This window comes from Penicillium manginii (assembly GCF_028828005.1).
Source record: "Penicillium manginii strain IBT 31320 chromosome Unknown utg000002l:1.0-5564898.0:1.0-5567710.0, whole genome shotgun sequence".
Lineage (NCBI taxonomy): Eukaryota > Fungi > Ascomycota > Eurotiomycetes > Eurotiales > Aspergillaceae > Penicillium > Penicillium manginii.
In genome coordinates, this window is record NW_026643103.1 from 4290030 (window position 1) to 4315436 (window position 25407).

The 25407-nt window shown below is 50.8% G+C and overlaps 15 protein-coding genes across 15 annotated transcripts; 6 read left to right on the forward strand and 9 right to left on the reverse strand.

Moving 5' to 3' along the window:
• Window positions 1-732: 732 nt before the first annotated feature.
• Window positions 733-1552, reverse strand: N7533_002890 (40S ribosomal protein eS12; the record flags this gene model as incomplete). The annotated part of the gene is made up of 3 exons (XM_057099540.1): window positions 733-857; window positions 959-1278; window positions 1527-1552. 3 exons carry the CDS (start codon window positions 1550-1552, stop codon window positions 733-735), a joined length of 471 nt encoding a protein of 156 aa, XP_056964676.1.
• Window positions 1553-2012: 460 nt separating this feature from the next.
• N7533_002891 (putative histone deacetylase complex subunit (Hos4)) lies at window positions 2013-5869 on the reverse strand (the record flags this gene model as incomplete). The annotated part of the gene is made up of 2 exons (XM_057099541.1): window positions 2013-2416; window positions 2476-5869. 2 exons carry the CDS (start codon window positions 5867-5869, stop codon window positions 2013-2015), a joined length of 3798 nt encoding a protein of 1265 aa, XP_056964677.1.
• Window positions 5870-6812: 943 nt separating this feature from the next.
• Window positions 6813-7947, forward strand: N7533_002892 (putative 3-oxo-5-alpha-steroid 4-dehydrogenase; the record flags this gene model as incomplete). The annotated part of the gene is made up of 4 exons (XM_057099542.1): window positions 6813-6914; window positions 7007-7064; window positions 7088-7471; window positions 7532-7947. 4 exons carry the CDS (start codon window positions 6813-6815, stop codon window positions 7945-7947), a joined length of 960 nt encoding a protein of 319 aa, XP_056964678.1.
• Window positions 7948-8047: 100 nt separating this feature from the next.
• N7533_002893 (uncharacterized protein) lies at window positions 8048-8898 on the reverse strand (the record flags this gene model as incomplete). Its single annotated transcript, XM_057099543.1, has 2 exons — window positions 8048-8683; window positions 8794-8898. The coding sequence occupies 2 exons, from the start codon at window positions 8896-8898 to the stop codon at window positions 8048-8050; spliced, it is 741 nt and encodes a 246-aa protein (XP_056964679.1).
• A 296-nt stretch (window positions 8899-9194) lies between these two features.
• N7533_002894 (peptidylprolyl isomerase) lies at window positions 9195-9752 on the forward strand (the record flags this gene model as incomplete). Its single annotated transcript, XM_057099544.1, has 3 exons — window positions 9195-9314; window positions 9425-9527; window positions 9598-9752. The coding sequence occupies 3 exons, from the start codon at window positions 9195-9197 to the stop codon at window positions 9750-9752; spliced, it is 378 nt and encodes a 125-aa protein (XP_056964680.1).
• A 130-nt stretch (window positions 9753-9882) lies between these two features.
• Window positions 9883-11739, reverse strand: N7533_002895 (uncharacterized protein; the record flags this gene model as incomplete). Its single annotated transcript, XM_057099545.1, has 1 exon — window positions 9883-11739. The coding sequence occupies one exon, from the start codon at window positions 11737-11739 to the stop codon at window positions 9883-9885; it is 1857 nt and encodes a 618-aa protein (XP_056964681.1).
• Window positions 11740-11975: 236 nt separating this feature from the next.
• Window positions 11976-12446, forward strand: N7533_002896 (uncharacterized protein; the record flags this gene model as incomplete). The annotated part of the gene is made up of 1 exon (XM_057099546.1): window positions 11976-12446. The coding sequence occupies one exon, from the start codon at window positions 11976-11978 to the stop codon at window positions 12444-12446; it is 471 nt and encodes a 156-aa protein (XP_056964682.1).
• Window positions 12447-13845: 1399 nt separating this feature from the next.
• Window positions 13846-15659, forward strand: N7533_002897 (serine/threonine-protein kinase; the record flags this gene model as incomplete). The annotated part of the gene is made up of 2 exons (XM_057099547.1): window positions 13846-15450; window positions 15528-15659. The coding sequence occupies 2 exons, from the start codon at window positions 13846-13848 to the stop codon at window positions 15657-15659; spliced, it is 1737 nt and encodes a 578-aa protein (XP_056964683.1).
• A 158-nt stretch (window positions 15660-15817) lies between these two features.
• Window positions 15818-17177, reverse strand: N7533_002898 (UDP-galactose transporter HUT1; the record flags this gene model as incomplete). Its single annotated transcript, XM_057099548.1, has 2 exons — window positions 15818-16865; window positions 16942-17177. The coding sequence occupies 2 exons, from the start codon at window positions 17175-17177 to the stop codon at window positions 15818-15820; spliced, it is 1284 nt and encodes a 427-aa protein (XP_056964684.1).
• A 556-nt stretch (window positions 17178-17733) lies between these two features.
• N7533_002899 (uncharacterized protein) lies at window positions 17734-18351 on the forward strand (the record flags this gene model as incomplete). Its single annotated transcript, XM_057099549.1, has 1 exon — window positions 17734-18351. One exon carries the CDS (start codon window positions 17734-17736, stop codon window positions 18349-18351), a length of 618 nt encoding a protein of 205 aa, XP_056964685.1.
• A 275-nt stretch (window positions 18352-18626) lies between these two features.
• N7533_002900 (Transcription factor SipA3) lies at window positions 18627-19601 on the reverse strand (the record flags this gene model as incomplete). The annotated part of the gene is made up of 1 exon (XM_057099550.1): window positions 18627-19601. The coding sequence occupies one exon, from the start codon at window positions 19599-19601 to the stop codon at window positions 18627-18629; it is 975 nt and encodes a 324-aa protein (XP_056964686.1).
• A 438-nt stretch (window positions 19602-20039) lies between these two features.
• N7533_002901 (VASt domain-containing protein) lies at window positions 20040-20576 on the reverse strand (the record flags this gene model as incomplete). Its single annotated transcript, XM_057099551.1, has 1 exon — window positions 20040-20576. The coding sequence occupies one exon, from the start codon at window positions 20574-20576 to the stop codon at window positions 20040-20042; it is 537 nt and encodes a 178-aa protein (XP_056964687.1).
• Window positions 20577-20950: 374 nt separating this feature from the next.
• Window positions 20951-22264, reverse strand: N7533_002902 (uncharacterized protein; the record flags this gene model as incomplete). Its single annotated transcript, XM_057099552.1, has 1 exon — window positions 20951-22264. One exon carries the CDS (start codon window positions 22262-22264, stop codon window positions 20951-20953), a length of 1314 nt encoding a protein of 437 aa, XP_056964688.1.
• Window positions 22265-22581: 317 nt separating this feature from the next.
• N7533_002903 (uncharacterized protein) lies at window positions 22582-23134 on the reverse strand (the record flags this gene model as incomplete). Its single annotated transcript, XM_057099553.1, has 2 exons — window positions 22582-23020; window positions 23079-23134. The coding sequence occupies 2 exons, from the start codon at window positions 23132-23134 to the stop codon at window positions 22582-22584; spliced, it is 495 nt and encodes a 164-aa protein (XP_056964689.1).
• Window positions 23135-23482: 348 nt separating this feature from the next.
• N7533_002904 (KRI1 family protein) lies at window positions 23483-25364 on the forward strand (the record flags this gene model as incomplete). The annotated part of the gene is made up of 2 exons (XM_057099554.1): window positions 23483-23654; window positions 23734-25364. The coding sequence occupies 2 exons, from the start codon at window positions 23483-23485 to the stop codon at window positions 25362-25364; spliced, it is 1803 nt and encodes a 600-aa protein (XP_056964690.1).
• Between the last annotated feature and the right edge of the window lie 43 nt (window positions 25365-25407).

Here is a 25407-nt window from a genome sequence, read left to right on the forward strand (position 1 = left end):
GGCAGGTAGATTTTAGTAGATCTACCAGGCCTTGATTATGAGGGTTTTTTTTTAAAAAAATATGACTCGGCAGAGTGGAGGACTAGAAATCCAATATTAACCCGAGAGAATAAAAGTAATTTCGAGCGAACACTTGTAGATAGCACGTAGGTATTCTGGAAGCGGGCTCTGGGTCTTCGTCAGAATAGCTATAAATCCATTTGATCGAAGTGTCTAAGTAGGTAGTAGCATGACACCTTTCTTCGATTTCCATTTCATGCATAGTACTTAAACATGACTCGGACCACCTGGGCACTGGCAGCTTTGAGCTTCTCAACCTCGTTCATGCGCCTGATTTTATCCTGCTAAGTTTTACATAATCGCAATGTACGAGGTACAGTCGCAACAATAGAGTTACTTCTACAGGTTCAAGATAAGTTGTCATCACATCATCGTGTTTATTTTTGTTTTGATTGCATGCCAAGGCAGACAGAAGCCTAGAATAGATGCCGCAGCACCGCTCTCCCGAGTTAACGGGTCACAGCGCAGGGTGGGACAAGTTGAAGATCCGGAAAAAATGTCTAAAGATTCCATGCCAACCGGTTCACACCAGTCAAGCCCCAAAATGCTCTATTGTCTCTTCCTGATATCTCCCCCTCCAGTATTGAATAGCTCCCACCCATAGAGCGAACATCCAAAGAAGCCGCCGATCCCTCCTAGACCATTTGCAGAACTAATCCATTAGGGACTAATCTACTGCTCGGTCTGGAAGTAGTTGAGCAGGACAGAGCGCTCCTGGGACTCCTCACCCCAGTCCTTGACAACGACGCAAGAGCAGTTGACGACCTTGCGGGCGTTACCCTCACGGTCAAGGGTGCCTGTAGAGAAAACAAGCATTAGTAAATTATTCGAATGTCCAACAGCACTCGATCGAATCTCTTTCGACCGTGACAGCGCGGGGAAGAGGGGTAAAACGTACAGAGACCGACCCACTCGCCCAGCATCTTTCCATCAGGAACCTTGATGAGGGGGATCTTGTGCTCGGAGCACAGAGCGACGACGAGCTTCTTGTAAGCCTCCTCCTCGCAGCCCTCGTTGAGGACACACATGTGGGCCTCACGGCGGTCGAGGGCCTTGGCAGCCTCACGCAGACCACGGGCAAGACCGTCGTGGATCAGGGAGATGCGGAGGACACCCTTCAGAGCGTCGAGGACGGACATCTGGCCGGAGCCAGCGTCAGCGGAAACCTCGACCTCATCGGCGGCGGCAACAACAGGGGGGGATCTCTTCTCCGTCCGACTATAAAATCACTAGCGGTTAGCCTATTTGCTCTGGTTCGAGATGACGTTGTGCGTGGTGTTGGAGCTTCGGCCATCGAGGTTCTTTGCGTGAAACTTGACTCTGAAAATCTTCAATTGTGCTCATACTCATGCTCAGCTAGCATTCAATGGCCGCTTGGATTGCGACAGCGAGCTTGAGCGGAGCACAATTGCTTTTCCGAATCGAGTCCATGCGAGTCCTTCGACTGGTCTTCGCTTCAATGGCACACGAGTGCGATGGAGGGGCGTACCATTTTGATTGCTACTGTTGGTTTTTGGTAGCGGGTATGTTCAAAGTCGGATAATCCTCGAAGAGGTGTTTTAGGTGATGGAGATTGATTGGAGAGGCGCTAGGAAAATTTCGGTGGGTTTCGACTTTCCACTTCGGTTGTGTGTGTGCCCTATATTAGTCATACATGTCACGTGGTGCATCCCGCAATGAGGCATGTTTGGCCTCACGTGAGAGATATCAGGTGACTACGCATATAATGAGATTCGCGATATGTACTGTGAGAGTCTAAGTCTAGATGGAGGAGAAACAGATGAAGTTAAAAGTAATTGTTTGCTCGCTTCAGGCTAAAGCTACCGAACAAAATAAGATTCGTTACAAGAACGCAAGAGGTATCATAATCGTACAATCAGAATCCGCCTTCAAACCTCGCCCGCTAAAATTCAAACAAGCCATGGCCTGAATAGCGAAGACTGGGAAGGAAACTAGAAGTATGTACCAGGCCGAGGCAAGCTATGGCCATTCAGTCCTGTGGAGCCGTTTGTCTCGGCCGCGAGTATGCCCGAGGAGTGCCCATTGACTTGGGCGTTCTCCGCCACAATCGGGGCATCTGATGGCTCGGGGTCGATATGCATGCTGAGGAAAGTCAGGTCGAGGCCATTGAGATGCGGGATGTGTGGAACGAGATCCGTGAAATCAGAGAGTCGGATCCAGAAGATATGCTCCATTTCGAAGTATTTGGGCCGTGTGTCGCAATCCAGCTGCATGATCTCTCCAAACGATGCGTTGCGGTATTTTGGGTCATCGGTGTACACCAGCATCCGGCGGGTGCATCGCCAGAGATTCATGCGCTGGGTTTCAGTTGCATTGCGTTTCTCCCAGCTGGCATCTATGGGAAAATGTTAGTTAACTCATCACCATTGGGGGAAGCGGAAAGACGACACTCACACTGAGAGAGTTGGAGGTCATTGGTCGCCAGCAAGGGTGCAACCAAGTAATTCGGAATCCATTTGTCATTCGCCATTTCTCCAACACATTCGGGGTCGAGTTGTCGGGTGGTCGCCGTGACGAGAGGCATGAAGTTCGTAAGCCAGGAATGGCTTCGAGCACGGGGATCATTAGATCCCACGAAATTGGCAGATATGCGAAGGCGACCTGGCAGAGCATCCCGACGTCGTTGTTCAAGGGCCTCTTGGTCGCGACGGATTTTCAGAAGGCGAGCCCGTTCTTGTTCCATGCGCTTTTGGCGCTCGTCTTCGGCTTGTTTCACGCGTCGCTGCTCGGCTTCCTTGCGCTTGCGTTCATCTTCTTCGACCTTAGCACGGGCAGCTTGGGCAGCTCGATCGGCTTCTTCCTTGGCAAGACGAGCACGTTCTGCCTGACGTTCGACTTCTCGTTCAGCTTCTCGTTCAGCCTCCCGTTCAGCTTCCCGTTCAGCTTCCCGTTCAGCCTCGCGTTTGGCCTTGCGTTTGGCCTCCCGTTCCGCTTCTTCTTCTTGGCGACGTTTTGCTTCGGCCACGCGTTCCTCATCGGCTTTCTTTGCCTCCGCCTCTCGACGCTTCTCTGCTTCTTGGTCTTCACGCTTTGTATTGGTGGGTACCTCAGCAACTGAGTTTGTAACGGGTTCCTGGGGCTCTGTCTTGATTGCACCATACTCTTCTGGTGGTGCGTTGTCCGATGCTTGTGAAGGGGTGTCTGGTTTCTTCGAGGGAGGACCAAGGTTACGTCCCGGACCATCACCACGCGGGGTATCATCGGGGGGTCGACGAGGTTGAGTCTTCTCACTCGCGCCTGTATCTTCATGTTTCTTAGAGCCACCGTTGGGCATATTTGCGGATTTCTCTTCGGAAACAACACGTCGTTTCTTTTTTCGTTCGGGTGACAGTCGATCACTTTCTGTGTCGCGAGAGCGAGCTCGGGGAGGGGAGGCGTCATCGGCACGGATGCGCTTGAGTGAGGAGTTGGTATCGGGAATGGTATCGTTGCGTGATTTTGGTGCCTCCTCGCGACCAGAAAGAGAATCGGACGAAAACAGACTCGGCCTGCGGTCATGATCCTGGGGGCGTCGCCCTGCGATGAGGCGTCTCTTCTTCACTTCTTCACTTCGAGCCACGCCACTAGACTCGCTACCTCTCCGAGCAGAGATACCAGTTTTAGGCTTGACAGAGTCGGTACGTGCCGAATCATGGTCAGAACTGGCGAGAGCATCACTACCATCACGAGCAGACGACTTCGGTCGGCCCATCTCGCGCGCCTTCTCTTTTTCTCGTCTTTTTTCCTTCATCATTTGCACCTCCTTGGCAGATCGTGGGCGGTTGGTATTTGGACTTTCGACAGGTTTTTTCTGTCGAGCCACAGGAGAAGATGACTGACGCCGCGATGACCTTTTGTCGTCCTTCTCTTTAGGACGCGCTCGTCGTGGTGAATGCAAATCCTTGCGGTCTTTGTCAGAGCCTCCAGCCTTCACATAAGCTGCCTTCAGAAGGTCGTATTCTTCCTCCCAGTCTTCACCTTGTCGGGCTCGGGAAAGCTCATGGTAAGATCGGTCTTCGAAAAGTCGACGGGTGGGATTGAAACCAGGTTGGGAAAGAATGAGACTGACGACATCAGACTTGCCTCTTCCGATAGCCGCGAGCATGGGAGTGTTATAGCCTGGCTTGTGGCCGCGCAGGGGATCAGGGTCGGCATCGGCATCTCCCATGGCGTACATGAGGGAAAGAACATCATGATGACCCCCCTTCGCAGCAGCAATCAAAGATGCATTGTCGGCCTTTTGCAGGATGTTCAGGATACTAACAACTCCGACTTCGTCACCCTTGGCAGCGAAGTCTCGCAGGTTTTCGGATGTCGCTTGGGTCCACAACAAATCATTTCTTGTAACCTCACTCCGTCCAGTCTTCCGGCGATTCGAAGCACCCCCCAGTGGTGGGGGGCTTCGCGAGGGGCTTGCAACCGACGCTCGTCTTGATGAAATCTTGGTGTCTGGGCCGATCTGCTCCTCGGATCGTCGACTGGGCCGTAGGTTTGCCTTCGCGTCGGCAAGTGCTTTTCGGATCTCATCGTACTCGTCCTTGTCCAGATCTGTTGGAACTAATTCGTAGGGTTCATCGCCAGAAGCGTTCACTGTGCGGGGGTTTGCTCCAGCTTCAAGTAGCAGTCTCACCACTTCGACATTTCCATTCTCGACTGCATCAATGAGAGGGGTATCTTTGTCGATGTTCTTAGTGTCAATTTCGCAGCCAGCACCCAGTAAAAACTTCACGATCGAGCCTTCTCCATTCAAGGATGCGATTTGGAGAGGGGTGTTGCCAGCGTTGTCGGGAATGTTCAAATCCTCGGGACGTTCGCCATGGCGCATGACCACCTGGTCATACTTTCGATCGGCACATGCCCTAGCCAAAGGCGTTCGGCCACTTTTGTCGCGTAACTTCTTAGGACCCATGTGTTTTGCAGGTGAAGCGGACGCGCCCACTCCAGAACCGAGTCGACGGAGATGAGTACTTGGCATGGGAGAACCACTAGCAGAGGAGGATGTTGATTGCCGATCCTCGGAGCTTTGACGTTGGAAACCGGTCAACGGGGTAGGTACCTTCCTCTTGGAGGGAAGCTGCGATCCAGAGGCCGATCGTTGATGGGAGGAGCGAGTCGGAGAAACGGAACGAGCATTGGAGGAAGGTCGAGGGCGAGGAAAGAGACTGTCATTATTTTTCAGTTCGCGGATGGTTGAGCTGGCGTGGGAGTCGCGCCTGCGCTCTCGTTTCTCATCCACGCTGTCGCTGAAACTTCGTTTTCGATACGGCCGAGGCCTGTCCACATCATTGGCATTACTCTCCGTCAACACCTCCTTCGTCACAGAGGGAGGATCATCCGATCTTTCAACTTTCACAACTGAAGGGGGCGAAGAAGGTCGATGGGACGGGCTGGGTGAACGGGATCCTCGAGAATCCCTAGAGAGCCGGTTTCCACGGTCGGCATTGATGCGCGGCCTCTTGCGCAGACCTCCATCGATACCATCGACAACCTGACGAATAGGGTCGTGTCGGATGTGCTTTCTCTTCTTCTCTGGTGATAGGGATTCTCGTCCTGACTGGATGATCGTTTCTGCCTCAGAATCAGCCTTGGGGCTTGGGGGACCCTCTAGCTCATCGTCCTGCTCTGCCATCTCCGAATCCACCGGTTCCAAGCCATTACTTCCATTACTCGTCAGGTGTGAGGGTGAAGCTGGAGCGAAATCAGACTTCCTAGGGTACGAAGGTCCTGGAGCATCCGTCTTCACCGCAGCGAGGGGATTCTGGTCGACGTCCAGAGCAGCGGGTAGGGAAACCGCCTCAACATCACTCATAGCGATAGCACTCGATGTGTAAGAATTCCGATCGTCATTTTGGGAGGACGCGACAGGCCAAGACGACCGTGGTCGGCAACGCCAGCAATGATGCGCAGACGCTGATCACGGCGGCGTGAAGGTGGTAGAAAAGAGCAGAACCGTGCGGCGGGCACGAATGATAGCAGTGAGGATAAGTGGTTGGAGGTGGAGATATAATATTATAAGGGCGAAGGAGAGGGAAACTCTAAAGAATCAGAAAAGGAAAGGTGGGAAGAGGTGGAAGATATTGGTGAGAGAAAGGGTGGGAGAGTAGGAGAGTAGGGGAGAAAGGAAGATAGAAAGGAAGAGGAAGAAGAAGAGAAAGAGGGAAGATTGGACGGGGGAGAGCCACAGCAAGTGGCCACAAGTGAATCATCCACCTCTGGGCCACTCTCTACTTGCTACTTCTCTTACCTCCCTCTCTCCCTCTCTCTCTGCACTCTCTGTACCCTCTGCACCCCCCCGATACCACGCTACCAAATTAGCTGCCTTCAACGCCCCCAATCCTGCTTGCACTAGGGAGTACCAAGTCCTTCTCCCCTATTTTCGACCCGTCTGCGTGCACTGCACTAACACACGGGCCTTCTATTCGACGCCCATTCCGGACGAAAGCAGTGGGCTCCACTGCAGTGGCGATCCCTCAATGCGGCCACTCAGCTTTCACTCGTGCAATCGAAGGAGATGCAGGCTTGGGGGGGGGGAGACTACTCGATTCGATTCAGCCTGAAACCTGCCTGGCTCCTTTTTTTGGTTGGAGCCTGACGATTTATCGTGGCCACGGTCTAGTGCTCCCATGCCAGCTGCCCTTTTTTGGCCCATGGGACCAGGATCGGCGGGGGGCGCCGCTCTCTTCTCCACCTTCCAGCTGAGAACTGAGCACTGCAGCTTGGCCATGACACAACTTTTTCTCCATCCATCTGTCATGGCCTCCTTCCTCGCTCAAGGCATTGATGCCGCCCTCGAGGCCACCGGTATGGATGCCGTAGATGCTTTGCGCGCCTTCTTTCTCCTCGCCGCCGCTACGGTATGTGATGAAAATCTGCTCCAGCTGCGATGCGTGGCCCCCCCTCCCCAGAGCTCTTATGGGCACAACCGGTAGCTAACGGGTCTTGAAAGACTGTCTCGGTCAGCATCCCCTCCTCCTTACGCTCCCGTTTCCTCGTCTACGGACCGCGTGCGACCTCAACCGACTCTAAGTCCCAATCCCGACCGTCAAGGGGGGTGCCTCAATCTCCGGCACACTAGACTATCTTGCGACTTGGCAAGTACCGCACAGTTACTTCACCCAGTTCTACATCGCCTCGGTGGTCTCCTCGGTGTTTTGGGCTGTCCAACTGCTATGCCGTGGTAGCTTATTTGAAGCCATCGCCTCGCGGGTGGGCGAAGAGCATCGAGTACAAACCATGTCTCTGTCCCAGGTGCTCGTCTGCTGGATTCTGCTGGCCATGCAGGGTTCACGACGACTGTGGGAGTCATCTTCCTTCGCCAAACCCTCCACATCTAAAATGTGGTTCGTACACTGGATATTGGGATTGGGATTCTATCTGGCTGCTGGAGTTGCGATTTGGATTGAAGGATCAGGTATGGAAAGAATCAAAACATTCGTCAAGGTCAATTGACCCTGCTAACCACTGACTACAGAGGCACTAATGAACTTCAATATCACCCTCGACTACATCAAAATCACCAGAGCCCCATCCATCCGAACATTTCTATGCGTCCCGCTTTTCCTAATGGCATCCGGAATGCAGCACGATTGCCATCACTTCTTATTCTCCCTGAAAAAATATACCCTCCCAGACCACCCGATCTTCCGCGCCGTCGTATGTCCGCACTACGGAGCCGAATGCGTGATCTATCTGTCGCTAGCATTTCTTGGAGCTCCGCGTGGCCAGTCCGTGAACAAGACCTTGTTGGCATGCTCGGCGTTTGTGGCCGTCAATCTTGGTCTCACCGCCCGAACAACCAAACAATGGTATCTGGAAAAGTTTGGCGGGGATAAGGATGACCTCGAGCAAATCAAGAGTCGATGGCTCATGATACCATATATCTACTAACGACCATTATGGAAGAAAGAAAAATAGACCGATCATAATATCATTAGAAGGAATCAACCACGATTAATCTGGCTGCATACAGAGCATCCAACACACCATATCATTTGCCACTCAGAAACTTCAACGTATTACCCATCTTCGCAACCTTCAATACATCCCGATATGTGAGACTAGTCCTCGTCTGCCGATCATACCCACCAACAAGAAACGCATCCTTCTCCCGCAGGAGATGCCAATTACAAACCGACTGAGGCCCCAGGTCCTCATCCCTGCACGTTTCTGCAATACCATGCAAGAACTCTGTGTACAGCAGACCTCTCGTGATTAGTAAACTTCGTCTTTCCTGTAGGATGCGGAACTGTGGCTTTCTGATATGCGGGTGGTCACGTTCTCCACCTTGCTCCGCAGGGTGCTTCGAGTTCTTCTCGTAGATATCGAGCACGATCGGCGCCCCCAGACTCACTGTTGCGACGAGTGGGTGATAAGCCGCCCCGTCTTCGTGTGGCATGATGCCTTGCCCTGGATGGTATTCATTGATGAGTACGTGGTTTGGTGTACCGTGCGGCGCACCCTTGAAGATGCCCAGCGCGTTGAATCTTGGCTCGATGATGGGAGATATCAGCCACGATGGCAGGTCTGATTCAAGTAGGGTATTTGATTTTGTGAGGGCCGATGGCCAGGTTTGAAGGCGGCGGTGTGATAGATGAGTCCAACGTGGCAGTGGTGCCGATGCCACCTGCGGTCGAATGTCAACTGGTGTGTAGATAGCCACCCAAAATAGAACTTCAAATGAAGATGTGCAAAACTTGTGGATATACGGAATGCCAAGGTCATAAAAAGACACACCTTCTGCAGTAAGCACTCCTCTTCATCCTCCGAGATGAAATCCGCGATGTAGAAAGCCTCCCCTGGTAATGAGGTAATCCGAGCCGCTTCAAGATCGCATGCCATAGATCCAACCTGATCGTATCAACCTCAGAATAGGAAAATCTCCTCAGCACCCCATTCTCCGAAACAACTTGAAAGTCTAGAGGCGAAAGAAGTAGAGGCAGAAGTACAAAACCGCCCGCAGCGAATCCCACGTCACGTTTCTGCCTGAGGCGGCCACCCCACCTTCCACCCGCGCAAACACTTTGAACACTTCAACAGCTTCCCTGAGCTTGCAAACGACAGAGCTATATCTCACCAGCGAAGATCGAGGATTTCGGATCCCAAATATAGCACTTGTCCTACAAAACTTTGGTGTCATGGCCCCCAAGAACAACAAGGCCGCTGGTAAAGCCAAAGGCAAAGACGCAACCGACGACAAGGCTAAAGGAAAGGGTGGATTGAAGGCAGCTACTTCTATCAACGCGCGACACATTCTGGTATGTATTTTCTAAACTTGAGTCTGTCTTATTAGGGTTTCCGTGCGCGCAAAACCCCAGGGCCATGGGTATATCAGGCTGCACCAGACAACATCTCACCTTTTATACAGTGCGAGAAACATTCCAAGAAAGAAGAAGCGCTTGAAAAGCTGCGCAATGGCACGAAATTTGACGAGGTAGCCCGTGAATTTTCAGAAGACAAGGCTCGACAAGGTATGTTACTTTCAACCGAAAACCTTTCCTCGACAGATTTCAAGTGCTCACGCTTTTTCTGTGTTTGCAGGCGGCGCTCTCGGTTGGAAAGTGAGAGGGAGTTTGCATGGAGAGTTTGAAAAGATTGCCTATGATCTGGAGCCCAGTACGACCGGAAATCCGAAGTACGCGGAGGTGAAGACTGGGCATGGTTACCATATCATCATGGTAGAAGGGCGGAAATGAGGTAGTTGGTCGTACGAAACTTGTTGGCTGCCAAATTTCAATATTGCATACTACAGGGACTTCCCATGTGAGGGATGAATTTCTTATACTAGTACGCTTCTCCAAAATACTGCTCTTCTTAGTTTCAGTCTCAAGTTGCAGACGTAGCTGCAATGGGAGTAGTAGAATACACCTGGGCAACGGAAACCACCGACAACAGATCCTTTGCATAGCCAGTTGCAGTTGCTGCGGCGTATCCTTGCCAATCTTTGTTCTTGTGTGAATCTGCATAGTCACAGATACCTCGTATGACCAAGCAAGGAAAGTTATCCATGAGTCCTGCTGCTTCCATTTCAAAGCACAGAACGCCAAACTCCTCCGCTAGTCGATCCCGCGTCATGCCATGCCGAACGACCTGGTTTCCCGAAGCGATAAGCCCATAATGTATCTTGGGACAGCCTGTCAACCGAGGATTCCGTTCTATCCTTCTGCTCGGGTCACACGGCCCGCATGTTGCCGCTGATCCAAAATGATCGTACTCAGCCTCGAAAAGCTGATCCTGCCCCGGATCCAAACAAGCATAAGCCGACCTCATCGATGGATTCTTCTCCAGCATCTTATCAATGTGTTGCGTTATCTTGTTATCGGTGATTAAATGATCTGTCCGTAACCTCGCTATTGCTGCAAGAAGGGCCGGTGGTGGTTTATTCAAGCTTCCTGTCGTTTGGATTCTGTTTCCGATATTCCTACCAAGATCATGCTGTATGACCCCTCCGAAATGACCAGTAGGACTGCTGACAACTACATCCCCTAGCCGAATATCGTTCTTCTCCGAAGGCACACCTCCGCCTATTCCAACCATTAAACCAATTCGAATTCGCCTAAACGCATAGAGTATATGGGTGGCCACCACGGCGGCTGAGGTAGTGCCGTATACGTTGTGTGGCAAACACGCCAATACAATTTTATGGGGACCGATCTGTCCTAGGATATACTGATTTGTATCACTTGGATGGACTGGTAGATCTGGATGAACTTCTTCAAGCATCGCTTTCGCTGCTGCCATTTCTATCGGCAAAGCGCATATCCAAGCAACGGTGTAGTCATCGTGGGTATGTTCGATATTTGGGCTCAGCTGTCGGCCAGTGTCAGATTGACCAACGGTGCGCTGTATCGTGTCGATTGGGTTTTGGTTGTTTCTGATGTTCAATGTCGTCATCTCATCATCCAGTCTCGATGCAATATCGTCCAAGTGAAAAGTGGAAGTACCAGATGGAGTGACTATGCGAGATAAACTATTCACGTGGCCCTGTTCGATCGAGCGAGCGAAACGGAAGCTTCTGTTTTTTGTCCCTTTAAGCTTGCCGTCGATCTGAACCGCTACTGAGAATGGCTCCATCTCGTGCTGGAGGATGAGTGCAAGACGCAGCCCACCACAAGATACCGCATCTTCCACCAGCCACTCTATTCGCCGGGGAAGACCACTTGAGTCTCCTGCTAAAGGCCATGAGAATCCTCTTAGTGACCAGCCAGGTTCGGTACATGACCTTGAGCTTCTTCCCGGTATGAAGCCACTCGTGGAGGTCATGGGACTACCATGAAAAGAGTATGATAAACCATGCTCAACAAAACTCCCGAAACTTTGAGCGACAACTTTATCTCCAATTCTTTGGGGTCCAAAGTAATCAGTAATAACAGGGCCTAACCGGCTGCGAGTTGTGTTGCTTCGATTATCCAGATTCAGCGGCTGAAACGTCACTTCGACCTTTGCATTGGCAAGGTAACAGTCCTTCGGCTGGCTGATCTTGACATCCAGATAGAGAAGCCAGGCAGGTGAAGCCGGGTCCTGTCCGATAATACCCCATCTTGAATCAGGTAAGAATGAACAGTCAATTTTGACCTTTCGGACCTCCATATAGGCCAAGCTCTGGCGGTGTTGTTCCAGCAGGCATCGTGTATCCTGTTGGTACTTGTCGACGCGGTGCTTCAGTACATAGCGGCTCCACATAGCGTTTTCGGGCTCATTTCTATTGCTCTTTCGGGAATATTGTCTAGTATGTCCTGGTCGCAGGGGATGTATTTTGGATGAGGTATTTGATGTGCTTTTTATCGCCAAACCCCGCACGTAAGCACGATCTACCAATGGGCTCTCAAGTTTTGTGATTAACACGTAAGGTAGACTAAAATAACCCCTCACCTCCTTGAACGCCCGGGCAGAAGTTCATCTCCACATGAATCAGAAGTATGGGGAAATCACCCGAGTCCGTGGCTCAAGACACGACTCCATTCTCCTTGACTATGGAGGTGGAAGAAGATATCGAGCAAGAAATCGAGAACTTCGTGCGGTTCAAGCGACGAGGCGAATACTTGCAGGCACAGGAGCTTTTCCAGCAAAGTCTCTCCAGTCACCTCGCCTTATTTCCGGTCATTGCCGAGTACGCAGATTTACTTCTAGAACAAGGCAAATTTCGAACTCTATCTGAATTTCTGGATATCCAACTTCAATACATGGAGTCGATGCTGGAAGAGCAAGAAGTGGAATTATTACGCATCATGAGATCCCTCGTCGGAATTTATACTATAGGGGCTTTGCGCCCAGCTCTCGAACAAGCTAGAGATACTTGGAATTTTCTCCGCCGACAGAGATCCAAGGTGCCTCCTGGTACACTTCCCAGCGATGTGGAGGTAGGATCTAGTTATTTTCCATATTATTGAGCTTCTTGGGAGAAATTTCTATGCTAGTATACTGACACCAGCAGATTCACATCTTCGAGGTTTACATCAAAATTTTTGTCTTTGCTATGACTACCTCTAACTGGGTTGGGATCAATGACATGCAATGCCCATGGACTCGTGATTCCCGTGGCCGTTGCGGATTTGTCCAGTGGTATGCACTGCTATTGGAAAATGGTCAACTATGGAATGCTTCCAATATCCTTGTTATCCTTCTAAAGCTACTTCCATCGTTAGAAGTCCAGGACGTTGCGATCTTGTTCAGAGCACAATGCTTTGACGATGTGCGGAAGTCAAAACGCTTGGTTGAACGAAGTGAAACAGAAAACTTGCTCATATTCACCATTAGCTTCAATCGAGCACAGGCACTCCTTGATCTTGCCCTAGGAATAGATAGGGATCGCGACGATTATGATGAAAACGACGAAATATCTGGAATGTTTTACGGAATTGCACTTTCACACCACTTGCTTGCGGGTGACTTGGTTGAAATCATATTTGGTGACGGTCCACTCGGCCTAGGTCACGCTAGATATACGATTCAGAGAATGGTGTTCGAGCAAGCTTCAAAGGTCTTTCACAAGAAACCTCCGTCGAAATCTCTCACTGTGGGCCTTCAACACTTCTCTCAGGATTTGCTCCGGCAAGACATGCAATGCTATATCATATCCCAGCTACGGCTTCTATTTGATCGCCTCACAATTTCTTCCAACCCATATATCTCATATGACTTGAAGACCTTTCTCGACATTCAATTGCATACTCAAGGAGACTTTACAGGCTTCATTCGCACATGTGACCTATGTTATACCCTACCACTTTGCGATTTGCCGACAGTTGCAACATGTCTTTCTAGAAAAGCTTCATTGTCGTCGGAGATTGACAGTTGCCTACTCCACATAGATTCAGCAAGCCAAATATCTGCTCTCTGGCAGTCAATGCCGGTCTTCTCGAAAATGCTTGGAGCTAAGACAGATCTTGCCATACAAAGTGAGAATTCGAATTTGAATACCGAGAACTTCAGAAAGACGAAGTGTTTAACTAATACTATACAGAAACTTCCAGGACGTTTGATATACCACTTTACCAGTGGGCAATTCATCGCAGTTCACGGGATTTGAATTCAATGCTCAGAGAACGTGGTATGCGTGAAAAAAGACCGCTGCTCTACGATGAAGTATCTCTTCGAAAAATCAAAGAAAACTTACCGGTCACTCGGTGGAATCTCAAAAGAATCTCCATGTTCGCCGAATCAATAAGTGACAAGCAGCCTGCTCCAGAAGAGGAACCCAAAGCGCCGATTTCCATCGTCCATCCTCCTCAAAATAATCTGTCGCACGCCAACATTCCATCCCACCTCTTATCTCAGAATATATTGACAATGTCCCCTGGTCTATTGGGCAGTCCACTACCCGCCACCCAGTTTCCTTATGATGCTGGCTCGATGGAAAGACGAGCTCTGATGTCTTCCGAATCAAGAGAGAAATTTTTGGGGAATTCTCGGCTCATTACACCAAGTGACGGTTACAATCCGTTCCAACCGGAACCGTGGACGGCAACAAGCGAAAGTAAATTCCACGCGGAGCAAAATCGAGCTGGAAATCCTTTTGGGGCTAGTATGGAGAAACTCACAATTGCCACACCTCCAAAAATCGAAGAAAATCACCATATGCAGGCGAAAGATTTGGTGAACTCGGCAGCAATACATCAACTGTCAGATCCTGATACCAATGACGAAACCGAAAGAGAGCATAGCAGTGACATCCCACCCGACATTCCATCCCCAGGTTCCAAATCCAAGAAGAGTGACACAGGTTCTCGCATCTCTAACATATTATCCAGCAAGGGAAAAGAGAAGAAAGCCATGCCTCGGGATTCACCAGGCTTTTTGGTACGTACCTTAGATACGGCGGCCAGACGAGCGGGAGACAACGGCTTCTTCTCCAAAGATACCCCACAGGGGCTTCGACCATTGAAAGATGATTATTTAGAAAGGATTCAGAAAGAAGACAGCTTCCGTTGGCAAACAAAACGCTTTGAGGCTCTTGGTGAAGGCATTCATCGACATTGCCTTCGGGAAATAAGACGACAGGAACTGCTTCCCCCTCTCCTCCCTAAAACAACCAGTGGTGGCAATAAGAAGTCCAATTATGACCTTGAGCAGCTCATTCCAAGCTTTGCCAGGATTGAGGATGATATTCTAGCCGTCTCAGACTCTTTAGGCAAGGCTGCCTCCGGAGACCCTCTATTTGAGAAGTACGGCGAGTTAAATGAATTCATAACCCACAACAAAACGAGATGTGTCCGCATTGCACACAAGATTGATCCATGTGGCTTTGGAGTCGAAATATTATATGTTGTAAAGCAGGGCTGGGATAATTCGCGAGAAACGCGCAAAAGGTACCAGAAGCGCTTAACCTCGGAGTTCCGTATTTCTTCTGCTCTGAATCACCCAAACGTTTTACGATCTCTTGATCTGTTACAGGATTCCAGGGGCGTTTACTCTATGGTCACAAAATACTGTGCAGCTGGTAACTTGCACACTTTGATATCCACGACGGGCGAGCTCGAGTCTGGAGAATCTGACTGCTTCTTCAAGCAACTGGTTTGTGGCCTCAGGTACATTCACGAAATGGGCGTGGCTCACCGTGATCTCAATCCCGAGAATCTTCTCTTAACTACCGAAGGTACACTGAAAATCGCCAGTTTTGGTAGCAGCGAATCCTTCAGAGTTTCCAACGGGGAAGAAGTCCGCCTGAGTTCCGGTCTCTGTGGCTCTGGCCCGTACATCGCTCCTGAGGAGTACACCGAAAAAGAATTTTCATCTTCAGCTGCGGACATATGGGCAACGGGACTGATTTATATGGCCATGCGCACTGGTCAGTCTCTGTGGAAGGTTTCTGGTCAAGATGATCGACTTTTTAGGCAGTATACGAAGAACCGCAGATACTCGGAGGGGTATCCGCCAATAGAGACACTACATCAGGTAAGTAGCTGGCTCGATCAGTTTAATATTGAAGTTTATGCGATATTTGACTAACGGCAACCCCTTTTACTCTCTAGACCCCCTGTCGCAATGTGATCTACGCTATCCTGGATCCAAATCCTTCACGTCGCATCACCGCTTCGCAAATACTCAAATCCGAGTGGATATATCAAGTCAAGCTGTGTGTTGCTAGTTTGGAAGGGTTTTAAAAGAAGATAACTAAACGAACCGGGATTGGAAGAAACATCAATTGGAAATATGTTGATTGTAACCAGACAGTCAGCATGTGGCGAGGATGCTACATCCGTAACTCCGACATAGAGCAGAAAATTAAGAAGATTAAGAGAATAATACGAAAGACTCTAATTTACAGCTCCTTTTTAGCAGCCTCCTTCTTAGCCAGCTCCTTTGCCTTTTTCTCCTGTTTCTGGACAACAGCCTCAGCCCCGATGCCACCGAACACCAGACCAATTCCCAACCACTGACCAGCGGACAGAGCATGACCGAACCAGAAGACGCTCAGAAGCATAGTCAACATCTTGCGTGTAACGGTCACAGTTACCAAAAGAAGAGACGAAAAGCGTGACAGCGTATAAAAGATGAAAAGCTGTCCGACAGCTCCACACGCCGCGAATCCAAGAACATGTTTCAAGGCTTCGGGGTGGCGCGCGAGGAAAGAGATGGAAGAGTACAGCTCCGCCTCGGTGGAGGGAGGGATCGGGAACGGGAGGAGACTGTGCAGGATACCGCTCTGCGAGATATGCGGCATGATGAGAAGATACGCGGTCGTCAAGATGGTGGAGAGCACGTTCTGGGCTACCATCATCTGGGGTCCCGTGAAGCGGGTGTACAGCTTCGGGGAGGTAAAGACATGGTCTTGTGTTGTGTTGGTCAGGCCATCGAGGAGAAGATTAATGGACAGCAAGAAGATTCCCCATGCCGAGGAACCGGACTGCTTGGAGGCTGAAGCAGCGACTTTCTTACTCGTACCAGGGTGGTGCAGGGTGAAGGTTGCCACGCCCAGCGTCACGAGAAGAACGACACCGTACTTGTACAGCGGGTATTTCTTGCGGAAGATTGTCAGGTGGAGAAGCATGACCGGTAGGAGTTTGCATGACTTCGCGAGAATGAAGGTGAGGTAGTCGATATGAGCAAGACTGGCATAGCCAAATGGAGATGCGAGAGACGAGGAAATGCTGACGAGGAGCAGGGGGAAGAGGATGCGTCGGGTCGGGAAGGGAGAGGGTGTTTTCTGACCCTTCGGCGTGGAGAAGAAGAGGTAGATGAAGCCGGTGATGGCAGCGAACGATGACTGAACAGTGTTCAACACCAGGGAGTAGGTGAATCGCTCAGTAGGGGGGTTCTGGTTCGGCGGCCGTTGCGGGGCGAATGGGGTATGAGGTAGTAGTGATCGCCTCTTGCAAGACACCCCAGGAGAGGCTTTGGTCTATTAGTCGCCGGTAGTATACCTAATTCGGACGAAGCACTTACAATGCAGCGTAGATACCAAGAACGCAAATGAGAAGCTGTGTCAAGCCGGGGGTATCGACCTCTGGTTCCAACACAACTGCTTCCTTGACAGACGCGCTGCCGTTAGCGTGTGAATCTTTTGTGCTTCCATTTGCGTTCTTCTCGTTCAGTTCGGGCTCATTGGAGGGCATATGCATGGGCGAGGACGAGGACGAGGGGACTCGCTGAAGCGGTGTTGTTTGCTTTTGGCGGCCCATTGTGAATAGATTTGAGACGGAGACAGAGATTAAGGGTAGAATGATATGGGTACAAGGCGCGTGAAATCAATCAGATATGCAGGAAATGGAAATATGCGAGGCGAGAAGCAGAGAAGGGGGTAAACGAGAAGTTTTTACCTTGGACCCTTGGAGATAAAAAAAAAGATGATGCCATGTGTTCTTAGTTCCATCTTATCGACGCGCAGATCACTTCGGCCCCACTCCACCGCGCCCTGCAGAACTGGGTGGTCCTAATGGAATGGTCTCCTCCAGCCTCGAATATTCACTGAAGAGTCGGAGTATCTCGGTTTTTGATTCTAGGCCATACTTATCGAATTATTCAAAATTCAGTCTCAGAAATGAGTCATGCCCAAACTCTACATCGACATAACATTAACATACAGCCTATACAGGAAGGCGGTGCATATGAACTACTGTATAATAAAGGCGGTGACTCCTAAACTGCCGGACATCCCACAAACTTCTGTAGGAATAGACTCAGGAAGCAGCAATCAACCATCAAGACCCTCCCAAAAACCACCTCCAACGACTCAAAATGGCCACAAAACGCATTGAGAACCCTATGCCCGAGCTCTCGCAGCTCAGTGAGCTAATAGACTCAACCTCCGCCTCCACAAATCCCCAAGCAGCAACAACCCTTCAAGTCCTGCACAACCTCCAACATCAACACCTCTGGACATCCCTCCAAATCCACGCATCCCCCTCCAACAGCACAAGCTCAGTGCCCCAAGAATCCCGCCCACCCTTGATCTCTGGTATCCCCCCAAACCGCGTATACACCCACCCAGACGAACAACTCTACATGTTAGAGCAGGGTCTTCGCGAGGATGATCTCCGCCCAGAAAGACTATTTGTGATCCCCACTGCGCAGGGCCAGGATTGGTCTCTTCGCCGTATGGCTGCAGTTTTCGATTCGCTTGATGAGATTACAGTTGCCGCGGATGATGAGGCGGACCTAGAGAAGCGGCCGCCTCAGGATGAAAAGGCACAGAAGCTGGAAGAGTATTACCAGCGCAGAGAGACGGCCAATGCTACACTGGAGTGGGGCTCAAAGCGTGTGCTCCTGGGTATGTCGAATAAGGGGATGGGTGGTGATGGTACGGTGGTTTATTATATTGTGCAAGAGGGTGAGGTCAAACCTCGACAGAACTAAAGTCGAGGAAATGACTACAACTCGCGACCCCCACTCTGTCTCGCTACATTGTGCGATTACTATGTGAATTGGAAAGAGCATGAGTGTTATTTTTGATTGTTGCTCTCGGACATATTTGCTAGGAAGCGAAGGGTCGGTACCAGTATGTACACCGACAATAAATCCACGAAACACGCATCATGGCGTGGCCGCCGGGTATTATATGCAAAGGACAAAGAGCCGCAAAGGAATGTTCATATGCGGTGGGGATTCGGGGTAGCAAAAGGGTGGGGGACTCAAACGAGCGGGTTTTCAGCTCCATTCTGCTGGGCCTGCTCTTGCTCCGAACGACAGCTTGTGCAATACTTATCGTACCACTCTGTCACGCTGCCGGCATTTTCAGCGAAAATTCGCTCCGCTTGGGCTTGTGCGCCTGCTTCGCCCTCTTCGCTATTGCCACTCAGGAGAAGTTCGACCTGGCGACAGCGTCGTAGCTCTTCGCGGAGCCAACGTTCCCATTCGTTCTGAATGACTTCTTTCTCGATGCTGTTCACCACGCGCAGAGCAACGAGAAGATTGTATCGGTATGTGCCGAGACGTTCACGCGTTTGTTGGAAGCGCTTCGTGGCGCTCTTGGCCACTGCGTCACGGGGCCCGGAGGTGCTGAGCGAGAGGGGCAATTCTGAATAGCGCATGGAGTTCTCGTGGAACGTACTGAAGCACGTGCTGGCGTTTCCGTTGCTAGGCCAAATGGTCGTGTTGGCAATTGCCTCGTCGATATCTTGGATGTAAATCGCTTTGCTCATGACCAGGTTCGGCTGGACTCCGATTCGAGCCATGAAATTGCTCGCGTGTCTCTCATGCCACCAATCCCAGGAATCGCGAGACGAGTAGAATCCATTCATGAGCGCACTTGATATCAACAAGACTAGGATGACTTTGTGGGCGCTCACGGTCTTCCAAGACCAGCGCAAGATGTCAAACGAGGTCAACATCAAGAAGGAGATGGTGCTTTCCATGAAGGATAGGAACGTTTCCAATAGCAGCTGGTGCATAGTTCGTTGGGTTCGCCGCTTGCGAGGTTCCAATTTCAAATTGGCCCCAATTCCTGCAAAGTGGGAAACGCTATTCTGACGTCCAACATGGCCGAATATAGTGATGGCCTTCTTGGTGCGACTGTGTGCGCCAAGGCGGCGAACCTGGTCGTTCACAAGGTCGACGAGATCTAAAGCATCTTGTTCGAGATCATCGCTCGCCTTCCTGCTGATCATATCTAAAAACAAGAAAATATTAGGAAATGTTTGAATGCATGTGAGCAGAATATGCACTTACTCTTTAATCCGAGTGGAGACTTAAGCCACTCGACATTGGTGTAGATAGCAAGCTTGCTCTTGGACTTGGAAACGAATGTGATCACAACCTTGCTCACCAGCCGGAAGGATCTTCGGAAGGGTAGATGCCATGGCGTGCGTTTGTCAGTGATCACGTAGCACAGGTGATCATTCAAGACATCAATGATTTGGTAATCCAATATTTCATTGTCATTGCATTGGCCTAGTTGAACAATCTTGATCAGCAAAATTCCCGTCTTGTTCATTGGACGGTCTCACCTAAGGCGTTCGTCGTTTCAATCGTGTAGCTGATGTCTCGCCTGAGATGCCGAGATTCATTGCTCGCCCAAGGCCCTTGTTTGATATCTGCAGAGTAGGTTAGTATTGATAGACCGCATAGTTGGAACAATTCATCTTACCTCGAGCTTCTCGCTCATGAAGTAGAAGCTGCCATACAGCACTCTTATCACCAAAGAGAATGTGGAAGAGGGCCTTGGGACTGATATCCAAAACCTTCTCGACTGCTAATTTAAGATCGCCCTGGGGAACATATTCGACAGGTTGAGTAGGGAGTCTAAATCTCGGAAGGTTGTGCCCACGACCTTTACCACCATCAAGGTCAAGATCCTTGTCGATGTAGATCGGAAGACGTAGGTCCTTTCCGTGTCCGTGGGCAATAAGATTGCTGTCGCTCTTAGACTCTCCAGGGCCAGAAAAGTCTTCCCAGCTATCTGCGCTTGAAGACCTCTTCGTAGGTCCACTGTCCAACTTTATCAGATCCCTAATCACATTGTCCAAACTCATACGCTCAACCGCAATCGATCCTTGTATCAGATAATTCAGACGTTTCTGCAGCAGTCGAAGAGGCTCTAGGAAAGTCTTGACTGCGACCCTGCCAGGTGTATCACTTCCCATGGGAGGAATGGTATGCAGGAAAAGGAAATCACAGTCTCTTCCGGGGGCAGCTGTCACTTCTTTGATGCTCTCCAATGATACACTGGTTGTTAACACCAGTCCAAAGTGATGGCTGTAGAAGTAGATGTTCTGAGTTGTGACGTAAGCTCTGCCAGGGAACTCTTGCTGATCGTTTGGACTCCAAGTTGCCCTGAATACCAACACCAAGGATTCCTCTCTTTTGACATCGGGGAACAGCAATCGGAACTGAGAATCCTGAATTTTCAGTTGCTGAGGGTAGTTAGCAGGGTACTCTTGTGGAGAAACACCCACAGCAGCCTCTACAGCCGCCTCCACAGCAGCCCGCTGGATCTTGGATGCATTTCCATCCAGGCTCACTGTCTGTCTGTGTCGTGGTCCGCTCGGCTGCCCGGGGTGGAGGAAACAGTAGGTTTATCTGGGTGCACAGCAAAGGTCTTTTGTGAGGAATCGCTCTTCACCGACGAAGGTCGATCTGATACCGATTCATGGTCCCCATCGGGATTCTCTCGTTGGAGCTTATTGATGAAACCCCAATTCGAGCTACCCCATAGATTGGCCATCATACCACTAGGCATTCCACCCGTGCTGTCAACGTGCCCTAGCCCTATGCCCCTTTCATTACTCACGACCACGGCGGCTTTGCTCATACTTGTTGGAGCAGGCGGATTTGCAAGGGTACCAGGCGCCAGGTTTGCCCCGGGTTCCTCAAGATTACTCAGGCTGCGGCCTCTATGTTGGCCATTCTCGGCCAGATTGACTGGAGCAGCGCCCGCGTAGGGAAGAACGTTGTGGCTAGCCGAAATAAGACTTGCTATTCCACTTGCCGGGCCGGGGATGGAAGGGGACGTAGGCGCCGCATTATTAGACTTGCGATGAAGGTCCAGCTTCTGAATGATTCGATTCGTGTGTTCCCGGGCGTGATCTCTGGTCGATCCCTCATGGTCCAGGCCAGTGAGTCTGCGGCCTCCCACATCAGAGCTCTTTCTGAATGCCTCGTGATCAGGAACAGGCAAGGTTGAGCTGCGCTCGGTGCTACTTGGCTCGTCGGCCGTGTGGGGCGTCAACGAATCAGTTGGGTCTGCTGTGAATTCCGGCGCAGGAGGCTGAGAGATTGAAAATGCGGGATCTTGAACAGTCACTTTGCCAGAAATTGACATGTCAGTGCTGGATGGATTCTCCAAGGCCTTCTGCTTAGCAGCCTCAATGGCACCAATCCACTCCATCAGTTCCTTTTGTGTTTCCGCTTGTAGGACTATGGTGCTGTTCTTGGTTTTGACCTGGAAACAGAACCGACGTTCTTCTTGGAAAGCGGGACGGACGCTGCACAGCAACACGCCGATCCGCTCGCTCTCTTCGACACCGCCAGTCCGAGAGCCCTGCACAAGACATCCGATGATACCATATTTCAAAAAAGCCCATCGTCTCACCCATACTGTGCGAGTTGGTTTTCCGTATTGGGTGCGCAAATTGACCCAGCCTTGTTTTTCCGGCCTAGCATCCTTACCCATGTTCAGCGTTGACAGTGGACGAGATCCGAGGTAAGGAACTGTGGAAATGGAGTAATCCTCGAGTTCACGGGAGGGCCGAGCCGCCACCTCCGCAGCTTCTTCGATCTGTTTTCTGGTTGCAAAAAGTTCCCGCTTGGAAGATCTGTCACTGGCCTCCATTTCGTGGACCCAACCCTTCACACGATCCATCTCGTTCGACCACTTCGAGAAGGTCGCGCTATTATTATTATGAAAGGAACGGAATTCGCGCCATTGGTCGAAAGAAATGCGAACTAGGAGCCGGTCCAGTGCATTACGAGTCTGAGGGGCCTGAACCGAGAAGTCGAGTGATGTCTTCAGGTAGATCTTGCGGGCTTCATGAAGCTGGAAAGCTTCCTCTCGCAGGCGGAGGTTTCCTTCGACTTGGACTGGGCAGCATATCGGGCTTGCAGATAATCGTACGACTTTTGCGCGTGTTCGAGGGCTCGGCGGTTCTCCTATATCGATGTCAGATCCGCATCAAAACACGGCCCCAAAGCCACCTGATCGTCTCGGTCGCCAGCGGAAATTACCTTGAACTGTCGCAAATCTTCTTGAATGAAGGCGCGGATCGGCTCGGCGATCATCGATTCCATCTTCTTTGTCGTCGCAGTCAATCCACTCCACAGGTCCTTTGCGCCTTCCCCACATCTCCTCATCGCCAACAGAGTGTAATCATGGTCAACAACGGCCTCGGAGATCACCAGCGGGTGTGTGGAATATGAGAGGAAGCTACCGACTACGCTTTCCAAAGTGTTCAGCTCGGAGGCGAGTTTGGTCGCAGCTTTGGCGTATCCGTCAAGCCATTTCTCGACGAACTCGATCTGATCGCAGAAGTGGTGGGTGGTCGCGCGGAAGGTTGGGGAGTCGAGGGCAGCTTCTTTAAGACCAACCGGCCTAGAATAAGAAACATAGTATTAGCATTGATCGTCGATCCGGAGATGTTTGGACATACACCACGCTCACGAGCTTCCCGACTGGGGGTAACGGGGTGGTTGCTTGAGTCGACATCTAGTGCATGCCTCCACCATACACTCAGACGCGAACAAGAAATAATAGACACTTGGGATGTGTCAATCGATTATTCGTTGGCGAAGAAAGTGAAGGTAAAGAAAAGATGATTGTAGAAAGCTTCCCCATGTGCTGTTCAGTGGGAGTGAGACCCTCCAGCCTGGACTAGACTGAACTGGACTTGGACTGGTGATTTAATTGGCTACGTCAGGGCGGGTACATGAGGAAGTTCAGGCAGTCAGGCAAACAGTCCCGCAAGGCGGTGTACGATTTTTTTTTCCTTTCTGCCGGCCCGCAAGGTCTGCCCAGAATTGGAGGACAGTTCAAACAGTTCATCACATTGAAACAATGGAGCCTCCTTCGAAGAAGATGCGCAAGCTTTTGGACGATGATAGCTCAGACTCCGGCGACGATGCCGGAGGTGTTTCTCTTGGAAAGTCGCCTGAGGCAGGCTTCAAAGTCAACGCCGAATATGCCAAACGGTTCGAGTACAACAAGAAGAGAGAAGAAGTCGCGAAACGTAAGGTTACCAATGGACTCTAACTTGTGTCGATTTTCTTATCTATTGGAATATGCTGATTAATGGGTTTATCTTACAGTGGAGGCGAAATACGGCAAGTCCAATATGGGCAAAGGCCCAGCCAACGAGCCTTCCGATGAAGAGTCCTCCGACGAGGATGAGGACGAAGATGGAGAGCTTGCTACCAAGGCTCTTGATGCAGAGATCCTTGCTACACTCAAGGCGATCCGATCCAAGGATCCTGCCGTGTACGACAACAATGTGACTTTCTACACCAAGTTCGACGAAAACGCCGATGCCGCTGATGCCGCCCCCAAAGAAAAGAAAGAGAAGACAATGACTCTGCACGACTACCACCGCGAGAATCTGCTGAAGGGACTTGACCCCGCCGAGGAAGAGGACGATACTCCCAGAACCTTCGCGCAAGAGCAGGCCGACCTGAAGGACGAGGTTGTCAAGGCCATGCACCAGGGCTCGGACGATGAAATGGATGATGCGGATGACTTCCTTGTCCGCAAGTCTGGTCCCGAGGAACTCCCGGAGGAGAAGGTTGAGCTCGATATCGAAAATGCCGACAAGGACCCCGAGACCTTCCTTTCCAACTTCTTGTCTGCGCGCGCATGGATTCCTGAGGGTGGGCGAGAGCTTAATCCCTTCGATTCGGACGACGAGGACGAGATGAAGCGGGCAGACGCTATGGAGGAGGCCTATAATTTCCGTTTCGAGGACCCAAACAAGCTCAACGAGGTGCTTGTCACCCACGCTCGTGACACTACAAACGACCTTTCCGTCCGTCGTGATGAGAAGAGCGCACGCAAGAAGATTCGTGATGCTGAGCGTCAGCGCAAGGAAGAGGAGAAGAAGCTACGGGAAACGGAGAAGAACCGTCTTCGTAAACTTAAGACGGAGGAGCTTCAAACGAGGATCAACGAGATCAAGGAGGTGGCCGGTATGCAAGCCGAACAGTTTACTGATGAAGACTGGGCTAAGTTCCTGGATGGCGCCTGGGATGGCGAGGAGTGGGAATCGGAGATGCAAAAGCGATTCGGAGAAGGTTACTACGCCGGCAAGGACGCTTCTGGAAAGAAGCACCCCAAGAAGCCCGAGTGGGATGATGATATTGACATCACCGATCTTATTCCCGACTACAAGGAAGACGATGAGAACGCCAAGCCTACCATTGAATCCGACAATGATGAAGAGGACGGCGAGGGTGATGACTCTGAGCCTAAAAAGAGTAAAGCCCAAGAGAAGCGTGACCAGAAGCGCGAGGCCCGCAAGGACCGTCTTCGCATTGAGGAAGCAGTTGACCGCAACCTTGACCTCGACATCACCCTGCTCCCTGGTGCCACCAAGAAGAATGCCACTCGCTTCCGCTACCGTGAGACCTCGCCACAGAGTTTCGGTCTGACTGCGCGCGATATTCTCATGGCGGATGACAACCAACTTAATCAATTCGCCGGTTTGAAGAAATACGCTGCCTTCCGTGAGCCCGAAGCAAAGGCTAAGGATGAGCGGAAGCTGGGCAAGAGGGCCCGGGTTCGTCAATGGCGAAAGGACACATTCGGCAATGAGGAGGGTCCTGCTTTTGAATTTGGCTCAGGCAAGAAAGTCGAGGAGAAGGAGGAAGCGGATGAAGATGAGACGAAACTCGACATTCGCGAGGGTGATGGACGGAGAAAGAAGAGAAAGCGTTCGAAGAAGAACTAAGCGCGGGCGCCAAAAGCTGTCATACTGTCAATAACTTGTCATT